We start from the raw sequence: 26,771 nt of genomic DNA, 5'->3' as shown, positions 1-26,771 counted from the left end.
TCCCTGAAAGGACTGTCTTTAGTCACTGCAGGTGTTTTCATGATAGTCTCTTAAGTACGGGGCAGTGATGTCTCTTTTGTTTGGCTGGAGCACAAAGGAAAGCTGCAACTAATGCTCCCACATCTTCACGCCTTTTGTTGTTTACAGTGGGCACTCATGCAAAAAGTGATCAAGTTTCCAATATCATAGTGAGCGAGGAAACCAATCCCCTCTTCCACAGTATATTCCAACCTTTTTGGTGAGGCTACAGGTGCACCAAACCAAGAGGTCCATCCAATTCAGGCAGGACAGAGGATGCAGGGAACCGTGACTTCTCATACAGCTCAGTGGTGGGAAGCCATCATAGCTGAAGGACAGAGGGACAGAGAAAGAGAAGCTGGGGGCTGGGTGATGCTGTGTGAGAGAATGCAGGGGGTCGGCCTCAGCTCCAGCTGTCCGAAGGTTTATTGATCTGTGATAGCCCTGAGGGGGAGGGGGCAGATCAGCACAGTCCTGACTTCCAAAACAACAGGCCTAAAAGGATCAGCTCAGCGTGGACATGGATAACTGTCAAAATCTGGGCTGACTATAAATCACCTAGAAATAAAATTAATGTTGTACTGTATATCTGAACTGAAAAATGTTAGTGGTTATATTTGGAATTACGTGTTGCAGATCTCGATCATTCTGTGCACCTGTCGTAAAGTGTTTTCTGCCACAGGTGCTACATTAGACTGATCAAAATCTAGCCCACTTCCCGTAGGATCTATGTCACTTAGAAAAAAACAAAAAATTCATAACCAGTTTCTCAGTGAACAGTTTGTTGATTTAACCAGAACACATTTGAATGTTCATAGGTTTTCATATCTGACAGTTAAATGTGAACATAAAAGTGAGCATGTGCAATGATAACAAGGGTATATAAAAGTTTATATACCTACAGACCTCAAGTTGAAACCAACGGATTAAGTAGGCCTCTATTGTTATCTAAAGCTGAATTTGGTTATAATACAGTGAGAGACATGGTCAGACATGAACGTTTTTAATAATTATTATTATTTAAAGCCTACACAGAAGGCAATCGCACGAAGACGTTGTAGCTTTCTGTGTTCCTATTTTCTCTCTCTCTCTCTCTCTGGTGACAGTAGTTCACAGGTTTCTGACCAGAAGAGCACAGCAGTAGCGGGTCTCGTGCTACGGGGAATTTCCCGTCCACGTGTCTGAATACGCGATGAGGAAGGCGGGATAAAAACAAACTCGACGATTGGTCACAGCATCCGAATCAAGGAGGGTTTATTTACTAACTTTGAGCACCACGCCCGGACAGGCGGAGCCATATTGGAGCTGAGGTCGGCGAAATGAAATCAGCTTCTTGCAGTTTTCCCCGCACGCAGTATGGAAGTAGTCGTGGAGGTGATACGGAGTAAACTCGCCTGACTTGCTAGGATATTGAACTCGTCGTACAGTATAGCCGTTACAACGAAGCCCACCTCTGTGGTAAGTTCCTCGAAAACACATTTAAATGTCGTTGTTTCGGTGGAAGCTTTACAACAGCTAGTCGGCACGGGCTTTAACATTAAAAGTGACATCCGCGTCTTTAGGAAGCAGAAACAAACAACGTGCCGCTGTTGTGGTGGAAACAGCTGCAACAAATTTATTTCGACATTTGACCCGTATATTACTTAGCCGAAACGTCGACATCAGTCGAAATTAAAACAGTGTTTAGTGTAATCAGTGTGTCATTCATACAGCAGAGATTTGAATTATACCGGCTTTCCCGGTTTGTAGAGCTCGGTCGGTGAATGGACTTCAGGCTCCGCGGCTGTTTTTACGGGAAGCGTGTGTCAGGCTTCACTGAAATGTAACGAGAGACCGCACTTTTCTCCATAGATTTCATTTATTTGCGCGTGGAAACGTTAATTACACAGACTGAATACGTGTATAAAATTTCTTGTACATCACCGCACAAATTCTCTTGGACAACATTCTTATTCATTTTTAAGACCTACTTTTCTTTTATACTACTTATACTATACTTATTTTTGTCTGCGGGTTTTTAACTAGATTTTTGGGGTTCAAAAGCTGTATATTTGAGCTTGAAGAGGTCATGTATCATTTAAGTTCTCGGTGTGCCTGATGTTAGCCTACATAAAGTGGAAATGGAGCGATGTGAGGCTGAAGGCATTGGATTGAAACTGTCATTTAGAGAGCCGCTTCACCACCTCCACCACCACTTATCTTTCCCTCCTTCCCTTTCTCTATGGTTATTTTGTTTGCAGCAGGGGGAGCCACAAACACACAGCTCACTATCAGCGCAGTAGCTACAGGGTATCTGGAAGCTGAGCCTATGTTTTTATTTTCTGAGCCTTCCATGTTCTTACTCTTTGTTTGTCAAAACAAAGCATTAAGTGGTTTTACACACAGGGTTTATTGTGAACGCACACAGTGTATTGTGAGGTCTGGGCATGCTAGAGAAAGGCCAATCTGCTTATGTTGGGTGAAGAAATGAAAACTCCTTCTCAGGGAGCTGGCAGGCTGACAGACCAGGGTAGGGAGAGTGGTTTAGGATTTTCCTCAAAGACTGTCATTACCCTTTTGCTGTGGACCCTAATTTGGAAGTGTGGTAGTAGTCAAACCCTGTATTACAACTCGACAGTGACTGGGGTGAGCTGGTGAGGCAACTTGAATTTCACCCATATTTTGATAACTCTTTGACCCACCATATGATTCAGGGTTGAGTGGAGTGCATCATTGACACTGGATGGATTCCCAAGTGCTGGTTGAGATTCTCGCCACGCCGTTTAATGATTTGTAATCACACATTGTTATTATTCCCATCATCAAGTTTGCATACTGTGTACATTTCAAATATTTATATATGCACAGATACAGGAAACTCTTTGCTGTTGAAGTACCTGATGTAAGTTTTATGAGTCAGAAATTATGGGACAGTTCTTTAAGAAGCCAGGCTTCCTGTCCACAGGACTGCTTAGCACAAACAAGAGAAATTCTACCTCTTACTGAAAGGAATAAGCCAAACTCACGTTTATGTAAATGCTGCTCTATCGAGTCTCCTAACCGCAGTGAATTGTGTGGTTTCATCACTGAGACGAACACGGCCATTTGTCTAAATAGGCACTGAGTTCTTTACCACAAATGAAGGCAGACCGTTTGCTCATGTTCTCCTCCCAACTTGTCCAGTGTGGTTTTATTGATTAGAGGGCACTCTTTATAAACCAGACAGGTTGTCTATAATGATAATGAATGCTTTGGTGGAATGAATAAATATAATGAATGTGTCTGAGATCATCTCATCAGGCCCAAATGCAGACTCGTCCAAGGTTCCTACCGTTAGTGAAGTAAAAACTTGAGTTGCCTTTGACTTACACATTCACTGGAAGACAAATGTTTTATGTTCAGCTGTAAAGCAGTAAAATATCTTTCTCTGTCCTGTTGCGTTTCAGGTTGCTCATCTCATAGTGCCCCCGTATGGACGATGAGGAGGATGATGTGTTTGAGCCAGACCCCCACTGCTGGCACACCACATACCAGGAGATAAAGTGTGAAGACCGGGGCACACAGACACCTGGCCCTGCCCTGGCACCGCACAACGGCATGCTGCCCTGTGGAGTCGCAGAGGAGCCCAGACCACTCTTCTACGGTGAGCCTTATGACACACTGTATTTCAAAAAGAGAAAAAGGAACATAGCCTCGTACGTGATGACCAGCGTTATAAAACTGAGGCACGAAACCATAATGTGAGACTTACTGTGTGAAACTGGTTACAATGTTGCTGCACTGATCTCATCCCTGGCGCCTGATAGTCGTGATTACAGTGGCTTTTATGGGCTGCGTGGAGTGTACCCAGCTGCTTTGCTATTCAAAAGGCGCCAGACTGGCATTGTGACTGGAAGGACATGTCAGAAGTGCTTACCTGCGCAAGCAACAACTGTACAGAGAGCTCTTTATCAGTGACAGCGAAGTTACATTGGCGCCATATACAAGTAATCATTCCAAAGTAGCCCCATGACAACTGACTGACCTCAAATCTGTGTCATGCAATTTTGTTGTAGGTGATATGAAGCTCCTAAATGATTCAGTGTTTGACTTAAAAAAGGAACACAGCAACTGGGAAAGCTGTGGTTAAGGCCAAACATTGCTATTGGTCAAAGACACATTCAGCAGTACTTACCTGCTCTTTGTACCTGTTACATTATCAGCGTAGACATAATCACGGTAAAAGAAAAGCACCCTGTCAGGTGTTATTATGGTACTTACATTTTTATACTGAACACGTGTGGTGTTGACAAAATAATAAGTCTCAGCCTTGACACTCAACAGGCAACGCAGGTTTTCGATTGCACTTCCCGGCACACTTTGAGCTTGTTGGGGATCAGGAAGCGAGGCGTCAAGAAAGCGAGGAGGAGCAGAACAGGATGGAGCAGGTTCCTCAGCGGCAACCTGTGGCCCGCAGTGTGGAAGAATGCATTGGCCAGAAACTCCAGCTGATAGGAGACCAGTTTCACCGAGAACACCTACAGCTGGTGAGGAAGAAATACGCATCCTGCTGACTGTACAAATTGAAAACAGAAACATTGGTCTCTAGTTTGATGGCAGTAAACAAATGGAAGTGGTAAACAGTAACAGAATCTTCCCTTGATGTCCTTCATGAAGTGCTGTGTGTGGGTAATCCTGATGTTAGAAGTGTCATAGTACCTTGTCAGTTTTCAGATTTGTCTAATAGATTGTTACCAGCAATTACTGGTAACCAGCAATTACTGGTAACAATCTATTAGACAAATACCAGTAATTGCTGCTGGGCAAACAGAAGACTCTTTCCCATTTTTCTAAATGTGGCCCTCAAGCTGAGCTGGCAAAATAAAAAGCAGTAAAACCAGGAGGATATGCTATTATACAAATCAGGTTATTTAATATTATTCTCAAAATATATGAGAAAAAAAACTTGATAGAAGAAAAGAACTACTGAGGAATTTCACACCACATTATTTCTTATGTAGGAGGAAATTTAATTTGTTGAATAAACCACTTTAGAAACAATACTGCACTTTAACCAGTTTACAGTACCTGGGCGCTCAGGTCAAAGTGATTTGTTTAGTGTGGACTGGAAACAGCAACAGAGTCTGAAGTTGTCAACTGAAACGTAAAGTTCATGTTATATTTTGTCCCGATTCTCATCAAATCAGTATGGGCACATGGCTCTTGTTTTTAATCTTTTCTGTCCATTTCCCCTGGCTTCACGTTATGCTACACTCTATTGTCATCAAAGCAGACCTTTTTGTGTTTGTGTTTTTGTCAGGTTGAGGTGGCATTTTTGAAAGTCAAAGCAGAATAAAAGTGCAGTTCACACATTACCAACCTCATCCACACAGGTTTTTAAAAAATTTTTATTAATGTTGATTAGACAAGATTTATGGTGGGGCAAAAGTTTGCTCTCTTTTATTGTGTTTGCTCTGTATTTGTTTTGGAGAGGCTGTGCACATGCACAACTTACAGAGCCCAGTGTTTTGCCCCCACCCCACCCTCAAGCCAAAGACATTGCTGAACCAGGACAGCCCTTCCCCCACATTGCCAACCCAGGCCCTCCCCCTCCCTTCTCCTTCCTGTTTATTTCTCTCTCTCTCTCTCTCTCTCTCTCCCCCCCCCCCCTCTCTCTTTTCTCCTGTTTCCTCAGTGTGCTGTGGAGACAAGTGGTGTGGAGGATGCCTGGCCTCAAACAATACACTGTGGTCAGGGTGACTCTGTCCACCGAGTCTGTGCGCTGCATGATGTTGATGTGTCGTATGACCGCGACACAGGGTTGCTTTATTGGCTGCAACATCAAAAATACACATAAACCCTCAGGGGAGAGTCTCTTTCTACACAAGTGGCTAACAGTCCAACACATATTTATTCACACATGCACTAGACACACACAAACTTACATGTCCAGGAAAAAAGCAGAAATGGCAGAAACAGGTAAACATGCTGTAACTCGAAGCTCAATGTGTGAGCCCCAAGGGGGACCACAGGCCACAGGAGACCACCAAATAAGAGGTCTACGCAGCCATGGAGAGAGAGAGAGAAGGGTGGGATCCATAATGACTGTATAAGCTGTGTGTGAGGGAAGGAGGTTTGAAAATGAACCTCAAATGATCAAGTAACAACCATCTCAGTTGTCTTAAACCTTTGCTTTTGGGGGATGGGTAGGGCCTCTTTATTTCTTTTAATTTTTTTTTTAACTTCAGACTCAGAAGTGCAAGACAGTTTCTGATTTTCCCATACGCTTATCAAGCTATATATACACCAGCAGCTCAGCATGACTCATGTATTGTGACAGTGGGAAATGCAGCACAGACAACTAGACAGTCAGACAGGAGGGGTGCTGCGATGTGTGCGACTGGGATCTAATGACGCACATCGGAGGCAGGCCTTGGTCAGGGGATGAGGAAGTGGCTTGTGCTGCTCTTTTGCTGGTTGAGTAAACAGCAGAGAGGACAGTCAGAGTGAGAATGGCTCTGTGAAGTCATATCCTGAAGCTGCAACTGACGGGACACAGATACACAGATGTCGTGATAGTGAACAAGCAATGAAGAGAATAATACTTTTGCCTGAAATATGAAAGAGAATGGGATTTATAATGCTAACTTGCACAGAAAGCAGTATGAGCACTGCTTTTTTGTGCAAGTTAGCATAGAAACCCGTTTAGAAAGCAGTATGACCATGGGTGACACTTTGCCATTCAAATGAAGTGTAATTAAGTTTCTGCCAATGTGTGTGAGTGATCAGAGTGTGTGTGTGTGTGTGGCTGGAGGCATGTTTTTGCAATGCAGACACTGATGTGCAGTTTTGCATGCTTGATTTATGCCTCTTTAATTGCTATATCTAATTGCTCTTTCTGCCTATCACCTCTCACTGTCACACAGTCTGACAGTCAGTACAAAATCTCTCCACCCGTAGCAGTGGTACTGTTTGTCATGGCTCATACCTGTCAGTAAGTGATTGCAGTCATTCAGTGCAGACACTTGTCCCTGAGTCATCCCAGTGTGTTCGACTGCCATCTTCTTGACGGATCTGGGAGCAATGTGTCCGTGAGTGCTCTTCATGGGAGCTTGCGGGCCCCTGGCGAAAGGAGGGATTAGGTAGCGAAGGAGTGCTGGAGGATGCTGACAGATAAATTGCTCCTCACTCAGAGCGGGCCGGAGGGGACGCCAAGGTCCCCAGAGGATGGCTGACATTAGCCGGCCCGCCATTTGAGACGTGGCAATAATGACAGTCACAATGGCAGGAAGGCGGCTCCAGCCTGCACAGGGCAAGGAGCAGAGTTAGGTTTCATCCCCATGTTTTTTTAAGAGAGACGACTCCTGGTGCTTTCGACAGGAGGTGTTGAAAGCTGGGTTGAATATCGCCTGTGTGCGTCTGAGTGTGTGTGTGCGTCTGAGTGTGTGTCTGCACGTCTGCACACACGCAGTGTTTGTGGCTTTATCTCTTCGCTGGCTGTCGCAGAGAGGGCACAGCACTCTCTCTTTTCAGCACTTGTAGAGGGAGAGGGGAGGAGTGAAGTCGCGCACTAGAAATAAAAACACACGAAGCTTTCCTTGGATATTTACTTTTCATTCATTGTTCTGTGATGATTGTTGTTCACATGTCCATTTGTGCTACTTTTTCTACTATCTAATATCACGGCTCTTTGTTTGTACTTGTCCTTGGCTCCTCCTTGATGTAACTAATCCAGAGGTTCTTGCTATTCAGGCTGTCCTGTTTGCTCAAGAGATAAGGCAGAGCTTTGCAGCAGCTGCTGGACAGACAGGCCGCATGGGACGCTGATAAAGCACATCAGGCTGGTGTCAGAGTGACGACATTGAGCATCTGGCTAGACTCTGCTGCTCTATCGCTGGCTAAATTTAGAGCCCGCGCCTCGTTTTGACAGTTGGTGGCGTGACTCATAACTAAGTTGCGACAGGCCTGTGCACACCTCTTTTTCTCTTTCTCGCGCTGTCTTTCTTTCTGTTTGTCTCGATGTCTCTCTCCCTGCTTGGCAGAGTAGAGGGCAAAAGGCCGCTGTCACAAGAACATTCTGTGTGTAAAGATTAATGACTTCTCGTGTAGCGTGTAGTTAATACACAAGCTTTGTAGCGTGATAAATCCCTCAGTTGGCTCATTTTACTCCTGCAGCTTTTACTGTCTAATACTGAAACTCTAATCACCGTTAAGTATTACACATATTGACACACAATATACATTTAATGGCTTTGATCCCAGAGTAGTAACTGACTGTAATCTATTAAATTTGAAAGAATTACAGCATGGCAGTGTTTACGAAGTTGAGCAATGCTGGCTGCCAGCTCATCCATTCTGTGCAGCATATAAATATTGCCTATGTTTATATGAAGCGGGCATTACGTTATCAGTATGTCCTTATCAAAATATCCCCAGGCAAGATTTAGATATATTATACAACAGAAACTTGTCGTATCAAAATTCCCCACAGTCTTTGATTTTAATGATTTCTTTTTTTTTTCTTGATTTTTCTTTAGGGAGAAAAAGTGAGTAAGAGTAAGCGAGTAGTAAGTAAGATCCACGCATGCTGGTTCAAACCTGGCAAAGCTTATGCAACACTGTGAAATGTTCAGCACAAACAGATAGGAGTATAGACACATACAGGCTTATCACAATTGCAGTTCTTGACTGGTAACTAGGTCAGTGTTTGGACACCAACCTTAACAGTCATGCAAATAAGGCATATCTAATCTCTGCCTTGAGATATTTTTCCTTGTTGTAAACAATAGCAGAACGTTTCCAAGAAAAGGTACCACACGTTGGTGCGTTGTAATGAAAAGTCATCTCTCAGTCTCCCTCAGTTTACCACCCTCGTGGGCTGAAAATAGCCTCGCCTCTATCAGGCATTGTGGAGTCTGCCTTTCGTCTGCAGATGAGCTGTTGCACTACTGTACCCTTCTCGTGCAGATACGTGTTTTCCAGAGGCTCCCTGCCTCTCATCAAGAGCTCCTTAATCCCATTTGGTACAATTATCTTATCTCAGCTTCTCAATGGCAGAGATAGCATTATCCCCCCCCCCCCAAATCGCACACAATCCAATTGGCTCGCAAACCTGAGAGAGTCTCCTTCTGCGCTACAGGCTGCTGGTCGCTGCCAGAAAGATATGAAAAAGTGTGACCCTATGATGAATGTGTTTATGGCTTGGGATGTGTGTCAGAAAAGCTTGACTGTGATCCAGCACACAAAGAGAGGCCAGTCTAATAGGTATTGTTGGGGACAGAAGCAGACTGTTGTGAAAATATCAGCATTGTTCCGGTGTCTGGTTTTGTCTTACCCTCTTCTCAGTTGACCCTTTTCACTGTACTCACTGTCAGTCAGCAAACATCAGAGCCCAACACAAACTAAAACTCACATTGAAAATTGCACTAGTTTCAGGAGAGCGCGCTAACTTTCACGTTTGCTCTTTATTTGTTGTTTCAGTATCATCGAAACCAAAGGAACCAGTGGCCGCTGTGGTGGCGCCTGGGCGCAGCTCTGTTCAGCCTTCTGTTTGACAGAGGGCTCATTGCGGGAGGAGGGGGAGCAGGACGGAGGTGAGGAGGGGTCTTCCTCTCACGTCTCTTTTCTTCATCTCTCTGAGGAACTGGACTCCTAATGGCACTGTCAAATCTAACACGGGTCTGTTTTTGGGGCGGGGGGAGAGAGAAAAAGGAGACAAAAAGTCGCCGCGGGACGGAGACAACCAACTTTTGTACAAGGTCGTGTGTGGGGTTTTGTTCTTTTGCAGAAGATGCCATGATGCGCCGAGATTCCTATCCAGGACAATGTTCATATTTTGGTATACATGTGGTGTAGTAGTTTTGTACAGTACATTGTTCTTGTTAATTTTTTTTTGCACTTCCAGCATGTATCCATCTTCAATGACCTCCACAGACCCTGGGAATGCCTTATTCAATGTATTCTGCCAGAATGAGTATTGAGCAATTTAGACAGACAAGATGAGATGGTGAGGAATTGAAAGGAAATGTGGTGGGATGTTTTCTTTTCTGAAGTTTTCCAGGTGATCAGATGAGTTGATTTACTAATTTCCAAAGAGGCAACTTCTCAGAACAAAGCATTTTGCACCTCACCTCAATGGAACATTTATCTCTTCTTGTTCTCTTAATTTTACTTCCTGTTTTTGTTGTCATCCTCCTCCGTTTTCTTCGGTTATTAAGTTTTAACACGATCCCTCCGTATCATTCAAAACGTTTGGAACAAAGTTAAGTTTCAGCACACCTTGACTTGTAATCTAAATATCTTATTTTGGTATGCATAGGTATTTTTTGAAACCGTCCTTCAGTCATGTGCTACGTGTCAGACAATTAGAAGGCAAAGCGATGTTCAACACAAAGTAGAAGTATCTGGGTGGAGTTTGCAGTACTGTCAGCGACTGGTCTAACAAGCCTGATGACTGTCAGCAAACCTGTGTACAACAGCATGCTGGCAGATTGCAAACAAGCTCTGCATGGTGCTGATAGCAATATTAAGAATTGGAATTAGTGACACTAGAAACACAAAAGTTAATGAAACGGTGACCTGCATTGCATGAGTATCATGATAATTAACAAAACAACCTAACAGCAAGAAATACATATTAAGAGAAATAACAAAAAATATTTCTTATTAACAAATCATATATATGTATATGATTGCATGCACCAGCTTAGACTTGATTAGACTATTCTGCGTTGTGTTTATCCTGTTGGGACTTCCTTAACACAGCTACTGGGTGGCTGGATGTTGTCTGAGATGTAGCACTCTATAAGAAGGACTGGGAAGACACATGAAAATATATTGAGATTAAAATGGTGATGTGCCGAGTTTAGCGTGATTTTTGGAGGTCTGGGACCCGTGCACTAAATTCTAGCATTCAAGTAAAGCACATTGTGAGTTATATAGAGCAAAGTAAAGCATCTTTTATCCAACAAAACTTTTTGGCCAAGCCTGTTGTGATTTTTTTTTTTTTAAATTTCAGTTTTATTGAGAACACCGGATTCTTCAGTTGAAGTTTGCTCCCAAAATCAACCCCAAATTCAGCTTCTTCATGTTTTTTAGATGTGTTTGTTTAATGTGATTGTTTTCAGACCTCCATGCCCTTGAAGTGGAACTGTGGATCCACTGTTTTTGCACTAGACATACACCCTTCAAGAGTTCAGATTGTTACCGAGCTAACCTCTGTCTTGCATGAAGGTTTTCAGTTATGACTTGTTTTCATGCCACAACATTTCACTCTCGTGTCAAGATAAATAATCAATGTTGAGACCAGACTGAACAGTCTCTAACCTGGATTGGATATGGGTTCTGGAGATTTCAACGTATCAGTGTTTCAGACTACATTAGAGTTTCAACAGAACCACCTGCCTCCACTGAAACGTTTCTCTCCTGTTTTTTTTTTTTTTTTGGTTTGTTTGTTTTTTGGTTTTTTTTCACAGCCCACGTGTGTTCTGAACACCAAACAATACTGCATAATCAATCTGTGAAACAGATCTTCTCAGGCTACTTTTATGGGGTTTTCCAACATGTTGTATTCTGTTGGGTGGTCTTGTGTTGTCTTTGGTGCTCAGATTCAGATTTGGGATATTTTAATACACATAATCACCAATGACAAAAAAGACAAGTGAAAGTGAGAATGACTGTAATTGTTGTTGAAATATGAATATGTTTAAAGACACTGTTGAAGATGCTGTTTGTTATATTCTCCATTGCTTAACCCAGGCCAACTGTTGGACATGAGGAGCAGTACATATCAGGGGTCCGTAATTACTTGCTTCTCACCGTGTGTCGAGTTAATCACTACATAATTAGGGTTTCCTCTCATTTTCTTAAAGATGTCTCAGGGACGGACTGTGTGGGCTACTGGTAAACCTTGAGAATCTGTCACATGGTTAGAAGGAGAGCAGTGTTTCCGCCCGCTGATTTGTGATGAAGCCTCCCGAGCTGTTGTCAAGTCTTATTTTCATTTCAGTTAAAAATAAAGCAAAAAAAAAAAAAATATATATATATATATCCTCTTGGGCAATTTCTCAGCACACACATAAAGGTACAGTTTGACTGAGGAGTCTGAGGCTGACTTGCTGACTGTGGTGGTGACGGGGGCTACTGAGCATGTAGTAGTAGGCGTGTGAGGTGCACTGAATGTGGTTGTGGTTAGAGTTTCCTGCGGATCCTGAACGCTGAGCCAGTCTATGTAGCGCCCTGTCTCACCATTGGCTCTTGGCTTCCTCTTTGTGCTGCTCCTTAATTACATGGGTATTGTTCATCGGTTCATTTTTCTTTGTAATTTATTTTTTAACCTTCTTATTTATTTTTGTACATTTGCCCATTCCTACTGTATACGCTTGTGTGTGCAATTTTCTTTTTTTTTTTTTTCTTTTTTTTTGTTCTCGGACTTGTATATTCTTCTGTTGTTTGACTCTGTGCAGAGCAGGTTGGTTTGCTTCATGTAATACCCAAATTGTGTTCATTTAGTATCACTCATTTGCTGAAGGCTGTTAGAAATTTGTAATAATTTTCTTTATGAAGAAAAACACCTTTGGTCAGTTTGAATTCATGCTCGTTACAATGGATTTCAGTGGTGACATGTTTGCACAGCGCAGCTGCATGTTCCACATGTTGTATTTTGCCAAAATTCACTGCATCTGTCAGAGTGTCACTGCTTTCAGGAGAACAGTACTGTGCAGAGTAGTGTATCCATCAATATATGCAAATGTAACAGTTTGGAGCGTATTGACCCAACAGGTAGACAGCAGGAAAGTGCTTTGCTCTGAAGCAATCGATTGAAAATGTTCTGTAATCGTTTTGAAAATGTCTCACTCTTGGAACACATTTTGCCCAGCATGAATTCACTCTGACCACAGCTGCTGCCCTCCGTGAGGAAGAAAACTACAAACCTCACCTTTCAAGCCCACATGTGTTTGATACTCGAAAAATAGATCTTGGGTGGAGTATTACACTCAAAAGGTTGTGATTTTCCAGGGATGGGCCCAACCAGTTCAGACCTTTTTCATTATCTTTCACCAGTCATCTTGGGTAGATTCACAATATGTGGTTGAGAAAAGCAGCAGCTTTGATGCAGTTTAACCTTTCAACAGGATATGACCTTTCCTTTATAATTAATGAGTCATCATCCATCTCACCCGTTTCTAAAGATAGTTATGACATTAGAAATGCTTCATAACATACAGAAAATGGTTGCCTTCATATTCTTCTCATGTCGCAGGGCGTTCGTTTTTGTGGTAAATTTTTTAATCTTGATCATCATGTTGTAATCAATATGCACTGGAAAGTACTTTGTTTAGATCCCATGGGTCCCTTATCTGTTCTGTGTTTATGTATAGTGTATACTCTGGATTGTTCTCACGAGCTGATCTTGCCTTGTGACAGACGTCTATCAGTGCATCGACAGAGTAAGCTCAGATCGATGGCCTGTTTGGTTTATTGGAAAAGGGAAACAAGCCACCATGGTGCCCTGTTTAATTTTGTTAGAATGAGGTTCCCAAGCTGCACTCATCACATTATATGTGAGTGTGGAGAATCCCTAGGGTGGGATGTGTTTTATGGAAACCATCAGTGTCTTGAATTTTATATTCCACTTTATATAAATTTGAAGTTTTTTGAGGAAGGTTTTGATTTTGACTTTTTTTTAAAAAAAAAAAAACGATAACATTTTTTCTTCATGGTCTTTCTTAACTTTTTAAAATGTATTTTCGTAAGAAAAGGGTCTGCTTTTATAAGGACAGTTCATGCTTGTAAAATAATTTGTAATGCGAGCAGGATCCTTTTGAAGTCCATGAGATCAAGGGCATTTTTTTAATAGAAAAATGAACTTGCAACATTCCTTGCACATCGTGGTGTATAAACAAAACCAAGCAAACCAAAATAATTCATGGTTGTGGTTACTTTGACTCATGAGCTTATAGCAGTGAAATGTTTGCCCTTCTTTACAGAACAGATTAAGTGTACATGTATTTCTAAAACCCTGGAATATGCCTTTAACTGCTCAGTTTCAACAAAGTCTTGATTATCACACACTCTCTGTTATACCAAGAAATGAGACCCAGCGAAAATGTAGCATTTTTGTAAACATTGACTGTGTGTTTTCGAGACTCTACTGTGCACTCATTTTTGTGTTTATATATATTTTTTGGTTGTTGATATAATATGGAAGTAAAGACAATTTGTTATGTAGTGCAATATGCTGTACATATGGAGCTTTGCTCTACAAATCTTTTTTTCTGGATTTCTTGTTGTTTATTGGTACTTTTTTTCAATAAAATTTTATTGAAGGTGTCAAGTTGAGTCAAGTTTTTGTTTGGATGTGTGAGAAAAATGTGAGAAACCATTTGGGTATTTAAAGAAATACCACTTTTCTGAGGGCTAAAGTGCAATGGGAATATCGGATGAGGAATAAAAGTTGCAATTCTTGCAAAATAAAGGTCTAGATGTAAGTTCAAACTTTCATAACAGAAAGTGACAACAACAAAATAGGGTCTACAGAGGAAAACATAGTTTCCTCACTTGCTCTGTTCCTTCTCCTTTGAGGCTGAGGTTTTATTTTGAAGAGGACTATTGTGAAAGAAAGCCACTGGTAGATTAGCCAAGTGTCTGAGGCTGGCCATCCCTCCTGCTCCTAGGTTATTCATTTATTAATGTTTTTATGTCTGCACTCTACGTATACATGCACACACACAAACACACACACACGCAAGCAACAACTGACTGGCAAACAAATCTCTGTCACTTCCTCAATGGTTAAGACCATTGCTGCTGAGCCTGGAGATTATTCACACTGTAGTATGGATGCCCTGGTCACATGGGATTGAGTGATTGATCTCTCTTGATACATAAACATGAAAATTTAGTATGTGTTGATTGTTTGTGTGGAGTGCATTCTTTTCATCGTGTTTAAAAGCGTGTATTCATTTTTATGGAAGATGTTTTCTAACATCTGTCCAGTATAAATGCTTTCTTACAGCATGCTTTACAATCACACCCATGATTTTTGTTGCTCTTTTATTCAACAGAGCAGACACGGTCGCCTCTCTCGGAGCTGACGCGTGCCACTTCTATTGTCGTACATGCCAAGTACAGTTTCACGCTTCACAACACCTGACTCACCTGTTTGGCCACTTTCAGTGAAAAAAAAAAACTCCCTTGTCTGTGGCCCCCTGACACAAACACATGCACACAATGAAGTGTGTTAGAGGATGTGGTTGAAACAGAACAACAACTTCTACCTCAGTCACGCTTGGTTTTACGTGCACAGTCCCCTCCTAATCCTGTATCTTAGGTGTTTCAAGTGTAGGCATTTCAAGCCTTAATAGGAGCTGATTAAGAGAGTTATTTATATAACTGTCAAAATATATAAAGATCATATGACTCTAGACCACAGTGTTATCCATGCAGAGAGGACTGCTTGCTTTTTTGACATATTAGCCTAAATTTTAATCATAAGTAAGCGGTGTGCCAAGGATTTCCCCGCCTCCTTTGCTGTTTACCTCAGCCTCAGGGCTCCTACAGCCCTCTCCTCCAGGCTCAGTGTTATAATGGGGAGAGCATTGGCTTTCCCTGGCCCAAACAATGGCTCCTCTGTTCCCCTGGCCTGGCAGCCAGCTGAAAGAGACACCCATTAGAGAAGCGTCTATCTCTGGGGTCAGGCTCAGGGGTCACGCACAAGTACGGCTCTTGTTTATGTCTGGAAAGCCAATCAAAACACTGCAGCCTACGTCGTTAACTCCTACTTGCCTGGGTCTCTGGCAGACTGAAGAGGAGTTTCTGCTTGAGCTTAAGTCACAGAGTGCAACGAATTCAACCACAGCTTCAATTTGTTCCTCCTACTCTGAGCTAAAGTGGTATGTTGTGTTACTAAGTGAATAAAGTAGCTGTGTGCGAGAGAAAAACAGCAAATTAGCTTTGACAGGCACCTCAGCACCTGCTCCGCATCACCAGCCGCAGATTCTCCCCCCAGCCCTAAGACCTCTTCAAGTGGCTCCTCACTCCTTCACACACAGGCAATTACTAAATTATCACCTGTGAGCTCACCCTTCTCATTGAGCTGTAATTTAAGGTTTGAGTAAAGGAACTTAAGTTAATTTTATGAAATCTAAAATTACATTAATGAGTTTTTAACTCCTTTGATCTGCTAGTAGCAAAATAAAAAGAGCTTTGCAGAAAAACTTACAATTAAATGAACTGATCTTAGCTACTGTTATGTAGATGTTTTTGTAGAACAAAACAGACACAAGACACCTGAAAAAAATGATTGCCAAGAAATTCTCACCACACTCTTCACCACAGTCAATCCTGCTGACTATACTGAAATGGACTTGGCAAACTTCATGTAATATAAAGTAATATTTCAAATGATCATCCCTATGAGACGTGAAATAATCACCATTTCATTTTTAAAAAATTGGCACACTCTCATGTTGGTGTGTTGACTTTAGCATTTAGCGTGTAGCTCAAAACTACGTCCAAATGTGAGACTGTACACACACACACACACACACACACACACACACACACACACATCTAACCCGTCTCTTTCAGGGCTGATAGCACCAAGACACTGCAGGCAGACAAATCTATTTTGAATGAAATGGACTGTTAATAGACAGCTGTGCAAAATGCAATCACTTTGCAAAGAGCATTGTGTACGTATGTGCTTCATGTCAGATGAAAAACTGCATTTCTGCTGGCTTGATTTAAGTATGCCTTTGAGAAATGTTATAAATCTGTAAATACTTCAGCAGAAAACACTGGACACCTAACTTAACTCCTAAGTCAAGGCAATGGAACATCACGGTTTCAGCCATGGAAATGCTTCCACACTTTGTGTTCTTCCTCTTCTCTTCTTTGCACACATCTGGTGCTCAGGCAGGCAGTTGTCATGGGAATAAGCAGCTGAGCTGACAGTGTTGCATGTTGTGTGGGGGGTAGAAGGACTGATCAGGGTTCAGCTGGGCATGCAGTGGGTGCAGAAACTCAGCAACCATAACCCCCCCCCCACCCGCCCTTCACTTCTCTCTGCTGTGACTGAACACAGCTGACCTCCTCTGGCAAAGACCCCAATCCTAAACCCCCACCTCCTCCAGCCTGCTCTGCTCTGCTCAGCCACCCTATCACAGCTGGGAGGAGAGTGTGCAGAAATTGATCTGTTAACACTTTGCAGCTGATAATCAAATAAACAGTCCTGGTTTCTGCTCTTGCGACTGGGTTGTTCTTTCACTTTTAAAGATCACTGCTTGTTGTTCATTTTTAGCTTTTCTTCTAATCCGCTGTGCTCGACTGGCTCTTTCTTCTTTACTTTCTCTGTTAAAGAAGAGGTTGGGCAATCACTACACAGCACTGTGAGTTCCCTTTGTTTACGAAGAGCAACCCAGCAGAGCGCAGGGCTTTGTTGAGCAGCAGTCACTCCCGGCCTCACAGCTGTGACACATACACAAGTACACACACACACACACACACACACACACACACACAGAACTGAAATCTCTGACTCACAAACACTAGCAGTATCCTGTGGTCAAGGGGAGGGATTTAAATCCTCTGAGCACAGCACATGAACCTGCTGAACTTGTCCTCTTCGTCTCCTGCTGGCTATTGTTCTCCCTCTACATTTTCCAACTTTATCACTTTTTCAAAATGTTCGTACTTGTCCACCACCATTTGGACCCAATTAAAAGATACACCCTGCAAACCTCGCACACAGCGGGCGGCTGTCTCTCCCCACATGTGAAAATCCATGCACAGGCATGAAGCTGTGAAAGACACAAGCCCAACCTAATTATGATGGGGGGGGTGTCACTCAATAGACAGCACATAAACAAGCAGGGTCATTGTTGGGAACTAATTGGCAGGAAAAAGGTTCCTGTAGCTAGATAAAAATAAGCAGTCACTGTGGTTTCCTGAGGACACACGAGGAGCACTCTGCGCTGGCACGGCCTGTGGTGTGCAGTAATGAGAGAAGAGCTCGCCTGATGCCCAGTTTCCAGACGCACTGTCTTCGCAAGCAGGCAGCACGCATAAAGGGCTGGTTAAAACCTCCGAGCTAAAGAACCGGACCAGTTCAGTGGGTGTATGTGTGTTGTTTTTTTTTATTTAACCAGCAGGTTGGCAGGGCGCCACAGACGTCAGGCAGGCGGCCTGTCTTGTTAGCACACCTCACCTTGATAACAGAAGTGTAGGGAGAGGGATGAGGCCGAGGAAGAAAAACAACCAGCGCACCAGAGGTGGGGCTCTGGGACAATTGTGTGTGTGTGTGTGTGTGTGTGTGTCTCAGTATGTGTGTCGGCTCACGCAATGGACCTCCTCCAAACAGTAACAACTGCAAAAACATTGGGTAGAGTGTTAAACTCAGAGCAGTTTTTCCGAGCTCATGTTTCACAACAGAGGACCAGGCACTCCCTCCCCTCTTTCTCCTTTCTCTACCTTTTCTTTCTCTCTCTATGACTTTTTTTTTCTTGGGCCTCCCATCCCCCACTTCCCTGGTTCTCCTTCACTTCTTCACTTCTTTTTTTTCTCACTTACTGACCCTGTTTTTCTGCACTCCCTCACTATCTGTATGTCTATCACATACACAAGCACACAAAACTCTGCCCCCCCAACACACACACACACACACACACACACATATGCATCCACCCATCTCCTTATCCTCCTCCCCCCTCTCTTTTGCTGGCTGTTGTTGCTGACTGACAGTGCTGATTTACTCCAGGTTTGGCAGGCTGCCAGCTCATCTCAAACAATTGCATGAGCTTCGGGGCTGGCTGGGGGAGCCAACTTTGGATGGCAATAAACAAAGTTGTAGATTGGCTCCTCTCCTCTCCTCTCCTCTCCTCTCCTCTCCTCTCCTCTCCTCTCCTCTCAGTAACCCCAATCTTATTGATCACTACAAAATGTAAGGAGCATTATTCTTTAAATGTTATTGTTACCAAATGGTTGGAGTCCCTGACAGACCCCCTACAGAGATTAGATATCACTACACATTAATTATCCAAACAGCCAATAGTTGTAAGTCGAGACTTTCTTCAATGTTACTATTACATTACTTTCTCTATGTGTCTCTTTTTCTTTATTTTCATCTGTCTTTAATTGTCCCTCAGAGAGGACGGTCCAGACATTGACCATCCAGTCAACCTCAACTCTTCACACAGCACCGGGCACCTCTAGCCAAGTGCTGCTATCCCTGCACGCCAATTGGCTAATGCGATTGCCCAGAGGACTGTGGGTAAACTCTTGAACCCATACTTCTCAAAGAGGGAGTCGCCTGGGACTGAAGCTCAGAGAATGAAACACTGCAATCGTCTCATTTCTGGCTGCTCATCATTAACCTGTGGCCACCTCCATTCTACCATGGGAGGGCATGAAAACCCTGTTTAAGACAAACAAAACAACAGATACACAGAATCTCACTAATAACGCCGGGGAAATGGGACAGTGGATAGTCTGTGCAGGGATTATTATGATATCTGTAATGCAGCTGTAATTATATTCCTGTTTTCTGAAACAGCTAACCTTTTGTACCTGGTGTTTTTGGCAAGATGGCACCATTAAAAACTGACAGGCAGTCCCAGCAGAACCGCATCAGGGGAGCTCAGTAAAGCAAAAACAAGACAAGCCATTCCAATGAACAGATTTGCTCATAAATAATTCTCTTCCAAGACAGTTGAATGAATTTCAATTGCAGAAAGAGAAAGAGATGAGGGTGGGCTGGAAAACGTAAAGGTACAATATGCAGTCGTGTGCGAAATTTGTCTTTGACAAGTCCAGACCAACAGTTAAACTGATTTAAACTCCAGCCGTGATAAAAATAGCTCACCACTTCTGTTCCGATGCTGTTTGTTGTACAATAGCTCACCTACAAATGCTATTATGGCCTCAAGGGTTGACCTTAATTCCTTGATATTTCACTTTGTGCTCCATGTAGAGCCGTGAATCGCTGCATGCTAACTGTATGTGATGTGATTGAGTTCATGCTGTAATGTTCATGTCTACTCCTATTATAGATAATTGTGCTTTCTTGTAGTGACCTTAATCTACTCCCCAAATGTGAACACATGTGTCCTAACACATGTAGGCAACTGCTCTATCATCCACAGAAGATGATGTGAAACTCAACGAGCATGTGAAAGTATCATCGTGGTGTACTTTATTGGCATGCACAATGTCAGACACCATGCAGACAGAACAAGCAGCTCTGCAGACATGAGGGGTGAGGGGTATGAGGGTTTCATGTGACTGTGTGTTGTGTTGTGGTGTGGTGAGGTGAGGTGTGGTGAGGATGGGCCCTGCCTACCAAACGGCTGTGACGCCGGCGAGAGACAGTGGTGAACCTTGTGGTGGCAGCAGACGGAGTGTGGCATCACAATTCACCACACTAGGCAAAAGCAGGCAGAGGCCCTCAACTGTTGCCTGACCACTCAGAAAGCCACCACCACACTGTTATTACATCTTATTGAGCATTATAACATGGCTGATCATTTGGGTTTGACATGCATTGAGCTGCCAGCTTGTCACAATTGCAGTGTAGAAATGTCTGCAAACCACGAGTCCCCTCCTGTCTCGCTGGAAAATGTTTATGTAAACCCAGGTTGTTTTGCAGATGTGAATGCTTCCCGATACTGTTTTCAAGGTTTCAGTGAGGGAGCATGATCTGACTCGAAGTAGATAACACAGATGTAAATAACTCCTCGTCTCCAGCTTCAGTGATAACAAGAGGCCTAACACCATTGTTTTGGCACATCCTGACCTATGACAGCTTTTGACAAGATCACAGTCAGTCAGATAAATACACAGAAGTTGGCTCCTACTTGAAAACAGAGAGAGTTCTCTCTCATCTTCCCTGTTGTTATCTTACCTTCAGCATGTCCCCTAATGGATTTACACTGAAAATCAAGCAGATTAACAGCATTAGGCTTAATAAATCCAGTCATGGGCGTGATAAAGACAGGACTAGGGAATCTAAGCTGTAGAGAGTCCCTCCCTGCAGGCTCTTTGACTGGAGCACTGCTCTAATCTGGATATCGGTGGAGGGATTTCACACCAGCAAGAGCGGCATCAGCTGTTATGCTCCACCGGTAAAGGTGAAAAACAGATGCAATGGTGGTGAATACTTAACGGTGCAAAGATGGAAATTCAGAGGTCTACATGGATTTAATAAGCAATATCAATATTGACACTAATCTCTTATTTTTAGCTACTAATCTTGGATGTTGTTTTTAAGTTGCTGTATCTGACTATGACAACATAGAGCCACAGTTAGTCTCATTTGGACTGGTTTCCTAATTGAATACAGTGACACACTGTCACACTGTAGCATTTAGCAGGCCGGTCTCAGACGACTCATTCAAACGCATTGCTAACTCAAAAACAGATTAGTTGTAAAGGCCGTTCCACCTCAGTAAATAGAGGGCACCCAGGGATGAATGGTGACTGCTCTCACAGGCCCCCAGACAATACTGACTTCTACAAAGCCTTTAGCTGGCACACAGATTTCAGTAATTAGACTGTGACTGTTGCTGGCAGGGGGCCAGGGTCAGAGCCAGAGGAAGGGGGTAAAGGCGCTGTTCCTTTGCACACACAAACACACGCACACATGCACTGAATGCCCAAAGCTTTTCCCTCCTGCTGTCATGCCATGTTTGCCCCCGTAAGCTGCAATCCTTCAACCCCCCTCCATCTATTCTCTTTTGTCATGTTTTTATGGGTCTGAGTCAGGGACCCAGGGTTTGTTGGGTTTCTTTTACCGCTGCGTAGTTTGGGCTTTTTAAGGGGGAGGGGTAATTACAATGGTGGGGAAAACAAACAGAGGATGGAGCGAAATGGGACTTGGCCCATGGTCACATGGGAGCTATTTATTCATTATTGGTCCAATGGGAACCTTTGTATTCTTTGCTTTAGGATGTTTGGATGGGGAGGTGCAGACAACAAATATATTGTGTATCGGTAAATCTGCTGATTCATTAGTGGGCAGTGAAAAAAGTGGAGTCTTTGTGTCTCATGATGTAGTTAATATGAAGTATTACCATACAGTTTTGGGCTTGTTATCTCAATTTCTAAAAACAGATCAGTGTACAGAAGAAGTGGAGTTGAACAGGCATCTGTAAAGCTTGTTGCACTGCTGCTGGCTTAATGTTGCCTCTCCCCTCTTTTTCTCTCTCTCTCTCTCTCTCTCTCTCTCTCTTTTTCTCTTTCTCTCTCTCTCTCTCTCTCTCTCTCTCTCTCTCTCTCGCTCTCCCTCTCTCTCACTCTCTATCTCTCCCAGACTACCTCCATGAACTCAGGCTGAACCGCCAAGTGCTGCAGAGGTTTTATGATGTACGTATCATGGTCAGTCACCCCAAACCAGCACTGGTTGGCAGAGTGGCGTCGAGTGGTTAGCAACACAAGACAAACTATTCAGATAGGATCTTGAACTCTTGAACTTAACGCAAATATACAGCTAGAGAGCGGGCAATCAGTCTCACTCAGTCTCTTTAAATCTGTCTCTCTGTCTCTCTTTCTCCCTATCACTCTTTTTGTCTTTCAGGCTCATGGCAATTAAACTTGGCAATGACTTTCCTTGTCCAGCCAGAAAAAAAAAGAACTCCAGGAACCTGTATGTCTATGTTGTAACAGTGAAGTTTCATTGTAAACAATTGCCTCTCATGATGGTTGTTTTTATAAGTTTGAGCGGCAAGAGTCTGGACATCATCTTACCCACTCCAGCCTAGCGTAACTCTGAGTTTTCCCCAGGGGGAGTGCACGGAGGTGGGGGAAGGGAAGTTGGCAATCCTCTGCTCTCACGCACCCTCTAGATTAGTCCATTAGAAATCACAAGTAGGGAACAAGACAGAAATACCCTCAATGCCTACAGCCCTTCCTCCACCCTCTGTGACCTTGGGGTCATCTGCTTGTTAGTGACCTCTGCTGAAACCCACAACTCCACTCACTAGGGTTGGACTTGTGTCAGTGGACTTGTTTACATATGCAGGCAATGAGTGTAGTTTGTACGGAAGAATACGAACAAGGAAAATCTGAAATCAGAAAGGAAATTAAGTTATCAGGGAACACTGTGAGCACAGAGCAATGAACATTTAATTCATCTCTGAATTGCAGACTCTGGCTTTCTTTAAAAATAAGAACAAATAAAAGTGAAAGTCAGATGTTATTTTCCCAAGAGTTCCATCTGACTGTGCTCATGAAACTGAGATTTTAGTTGATTTCTAGCAACTTGTTGTACCTTGCGTAGTCTCTGTGTAAACAAGCAACCATGTAAAATGGCTGATAGTGTATTTAATGTGCTAGTCTTATCAAATGTCATCACATTATCTCTTCCTCCAATCTCTCTTCCCTATTTCTCTCACAGCATCATTTAATTTGCTTATTTGCCTTGGCTGCACGATTCTAGTTGATGTTTGCGGCACAGGTCCTCATGTGGCAGTGTTTACCAATGGCTGTATTAATTCAGTGTCATGCATTTGAATAATGAAAGCTGCAGCAGCTGGGCCTCTGAGAGCAAGAAACAAGAGACCTTGTCTCCCCTTTTCCCTGACTCTCTCTTTCTGTTTTTGTCCTCTCAACAACTTGTCTCACGTGGTTCTCACACCCCGAAACCTCACGCTTTCAATCACGCCCATGAGGTTTGACCATGTTACAATGGCTCTCACCAATTCCCTGGAGTGTACAGAGCCAAGTCATGCTCATGTTGCTGCATGGGACAAGGAGGTTTGTGTGTGAATTAATGTGATAATCAGCACAGAGAATGCACATTACTATTATTTTAATGCTCTACTGTATGCACCCTGTGACCCTGTCGGTGTTTACAATCAAGGCTATGTGTATATGGGCATTAAAATGTGTAATTTGCTAAAATGCACCTAAACTTTTTAGGTATGGTTCATGAACACCCTGTTTTGTTTACGTGTGACACATGGACGGCTTTTTCCACACTAGTAAGCCTGTTTATTAGTAGTGCATGACTGTTGATGCCTGAGGACTCAACTTCTAAGAATTATCAATAAAGGGTTAATGACTTGACCTTTTGCGACTCTGGTTAAATCATGCTTGGAAATACCCCTCAAAAAGAGTGGCACTTCATCCTTGCAGCTTAGATTTATCCCCCTTCCTTCATTAACTTTCAGTCAACCTCCAGCTAACATCTATCCGACACCCCCCACAGCCAGCCTCTTTATCAGCTGCAGTGCTACAGACACCTTTATACTGGTTGGTCCATAAGTCGACCTCAATCCCTTAAAGCCCGAAGGGCTGTGAGGATGTGTCAACCAGAGTTCAGTTGTATGTTTAAGCTGTGATGATGGTTTACTTATCAAAGAATGAAGCTAGTGTACAGCAGGTAGTGTGTGTTATGTTTGTTACATGCAGGAATTTACTCATCTTTGTATCAGTGAACTTTGCTCGAACAATAACCAGCAGGGGGCCCCACTGCTTACACGCAGATCACAAATAGCGGCGATGCCACAATTCTCATTTGATTGTTGCTGGCCAATTACAAACAAATGTTTCATTCTCATTCATAAGCTGCGTCTGTTTTGGGAATGATCATAGGTCACTAATTTCAGGTAGTATGATGATGTCATTACTTTGATGAAATGGACCCCACGACTCCAGAGAGCAAAGTAAGACTTTCTGGAGCAACACCACTAACAGTCAGGGTGATATGCAAGAGTGCTACTCATATACATGTACATTTATCACAGTTACTGTGGCTTTGTTTGATAACATAGCAGAATCTTTAGGAGAAAGTGGAACATGTTGTGTACTGATTCCAAAATCAATTATGATCAATGAGCAAAAGATATAACAACCTGGCTGCAGGGTTTGTTTTCCCTTTTAGGTGATTATTGACAAGTTCGAGCCACAGGCGGATTAGCAATATACAAAGTTCTTGGTTTGTATCGAGAGACACTGTCCCTCTGAAGCACTTTGAATGTTTACACTGGAGCTATGCCTGATGTTCATCTGATTGGACAAATGAAAGATGAGCTTCACGTCTGATAACAGCTCCATATGAAAATTGACAGGGTTTTCATGGCTATTACTGACTTAATCACATGCACTGATCTTTTGCCTCTTTCTTCATTGCCTCTATATTCAATCAGAGCAGCAGAATTATTGTAAAGCACAAGTCTCTTACCCTGTCTGTCTGTCTGTCTGTCTCTCTCTCCCTCTGCTGCTCTCTCTCTTTCACTGTTATCCTATGGTGCATCCGACCCTGATCTCTAGAGTTAAACTAAACAAGCTGAAGTCTTCCCGGCCAGCTATTACCGCTGGAGGAAGCCAGCAGAGGCTCCGGTCTGAGGTAATCACACCACTGGGGTAATTGCACTCTGTAAAACACTAACTGGATGTTTATGTCCAGGCCCAGAGGGAAGTCATTAATGCCATCTTAATTAAGGGTAATAATGCTCCGTTCTGCCTTTTGGGATGAAGCGACCTTGACTTGATCTCTGACACCCTGCATGGGTTAGTTCAGAAACTTTCATTCGCTAAACACGTCTTCACAGCTACACACAGCATTAGTGCTCACACTCACCTCTGTGTCTTGATCCTTTACACGGAGGAAATAAAATGATGGGTTTTGTATGCTCTATGGGTATGTATATCTGTAAGCATAGGTGCTTGTTTTGGCAAATATGCATGACTGTGTGTTATGCTAGTTAATCTTTTATGTGCCAAGCCATAAACTCCTCTAACCCTAACCACGCACACATAAAAAAAATCTCAGTCACACACACACTCCTCTCTTGACATACGCAGTTCACTGTGGCAACATCTATAAACAACAAAGTGCAGAACAATGAATAATTCATCAACGGGTCCTCTGTAACTTTTCCCTCTGCACAGTTATATGATAAATAATTCTAGGCACAATGATAGCGGGAAATGATTAAGCTAGACAAGCTTTTCAAATTAGTTGCTTCAACCACTGCGGCAGGAAAAACAGCCTGCCAGGGTTAGGCCAACACAGTCATACAGTGACTGTAGCTCCGGTGGCTTAGAAAGAATAACACTGGGTCAGAGAGGGAGAGAAGGAGCACACACTGATATGAGTAATGGCAAACAGCTGCTCGGGCTGGCCGCTAAAAATACACACACATGTGTGACAGGTGTGCATGTGTGTGCATGTGTCTGTTGTAATCCACAATGTTGTGCAAGCTTGAGTTGGAAGATGAAAAGATAGGTTACATTAAACAGATGAGAATGTACTGAATTAGCACCACAGAGAAACCATGAAAGACTGTGTGGAAGAGTGGGAGGCGCTGTTTTAAAAAGGTGGCCAAAATATTAAGCCAATTTAAAAAATATTCAGTTTAAATGTCCTGTATTCAAAATCTTACTTAATTATAAGAATAAGATTCTAAGACAAAGCTGTTTAAAGTAAATAAATAAAAGGATGTTGGAGAAAATTCTGCATATAATATGTCATATTATTATTATGTCATCTGGTGACTGTGGAGCTAATTTTCACTATGTTAGATAGCTTGACAGTTCTTCTTAATCTTGGAAACATCAGCTTCCACTTGCTATTTTGCTCTGGTGTTTTTGGCAAACCAACAAGGTCATCCTCAAATAAGTTTACACAGTTGTTGCAAAAACATTGATCTTAAACTTTTCATACGTTTTGGCTGAAAATTTAACATTGTCTGTTGCCTTTGTTGACAAAACACTCTCTTGTCAAAGTCAGTTTGTTTAATATTGATGAAACGTCTCAAAACAGCTCAGTCAAATTACAATGCTGCACATTTACCACT

At 42.8% G+C, this 26,771-nt stretch overlaps 1 protein-coding gene across 1 annotated transcript; it reads left to right on the top strand.

Annotated features, from left to right (window-relative positions):
• Nucleotides 1-1,337: 1,337 nt before the first annotated feature.
• On the top strand, nt 1,338-14,307 carry LOC124072041 (bcl-2-modifying factor-like). Its single transcript, XM_046413166.1, has 4 exons — nt 1,338-1,476; nt 3,444-3,640; nt 4,321-4,523; nt 9,457-14,307. The coding sequence occupies exons 2-4, from the start codon at nt 3,469-3,471 to the stop codon at nt 9,571-9,573; spliced, it is 492 nt and encodes a 163-aa protein (XP_046269122.1). The 5' UTR covers nt 1,338-1,476; nt 3,444-3,468; the 3' UTR covers nt 9,574-14,307.
• The last annotated feature ends 12,464 nt before the right edge of the window (nt 14,308-26,771 follow it).

The sequence above is a fragment of the Scatophagus argus genome, chromosome 15 (genome assembly GCF_020382885.2).
Source record: "Scatophagus argus isolate fScaArg1 chromosome 15, fScaArg1.pri, whole genome shotgun sequence".
Taxonomy (NCBI): Eukaryota; Metazoa; Chordata; class Actinopteri; family Scatophagidae; genus Scatophagus; species Scatophagus argus.
The sequence above is the reverse complement of the archived record's forward strand: the minus strand, read 5'-3'. Positions and strand labels throughout refer to the sequence as shown.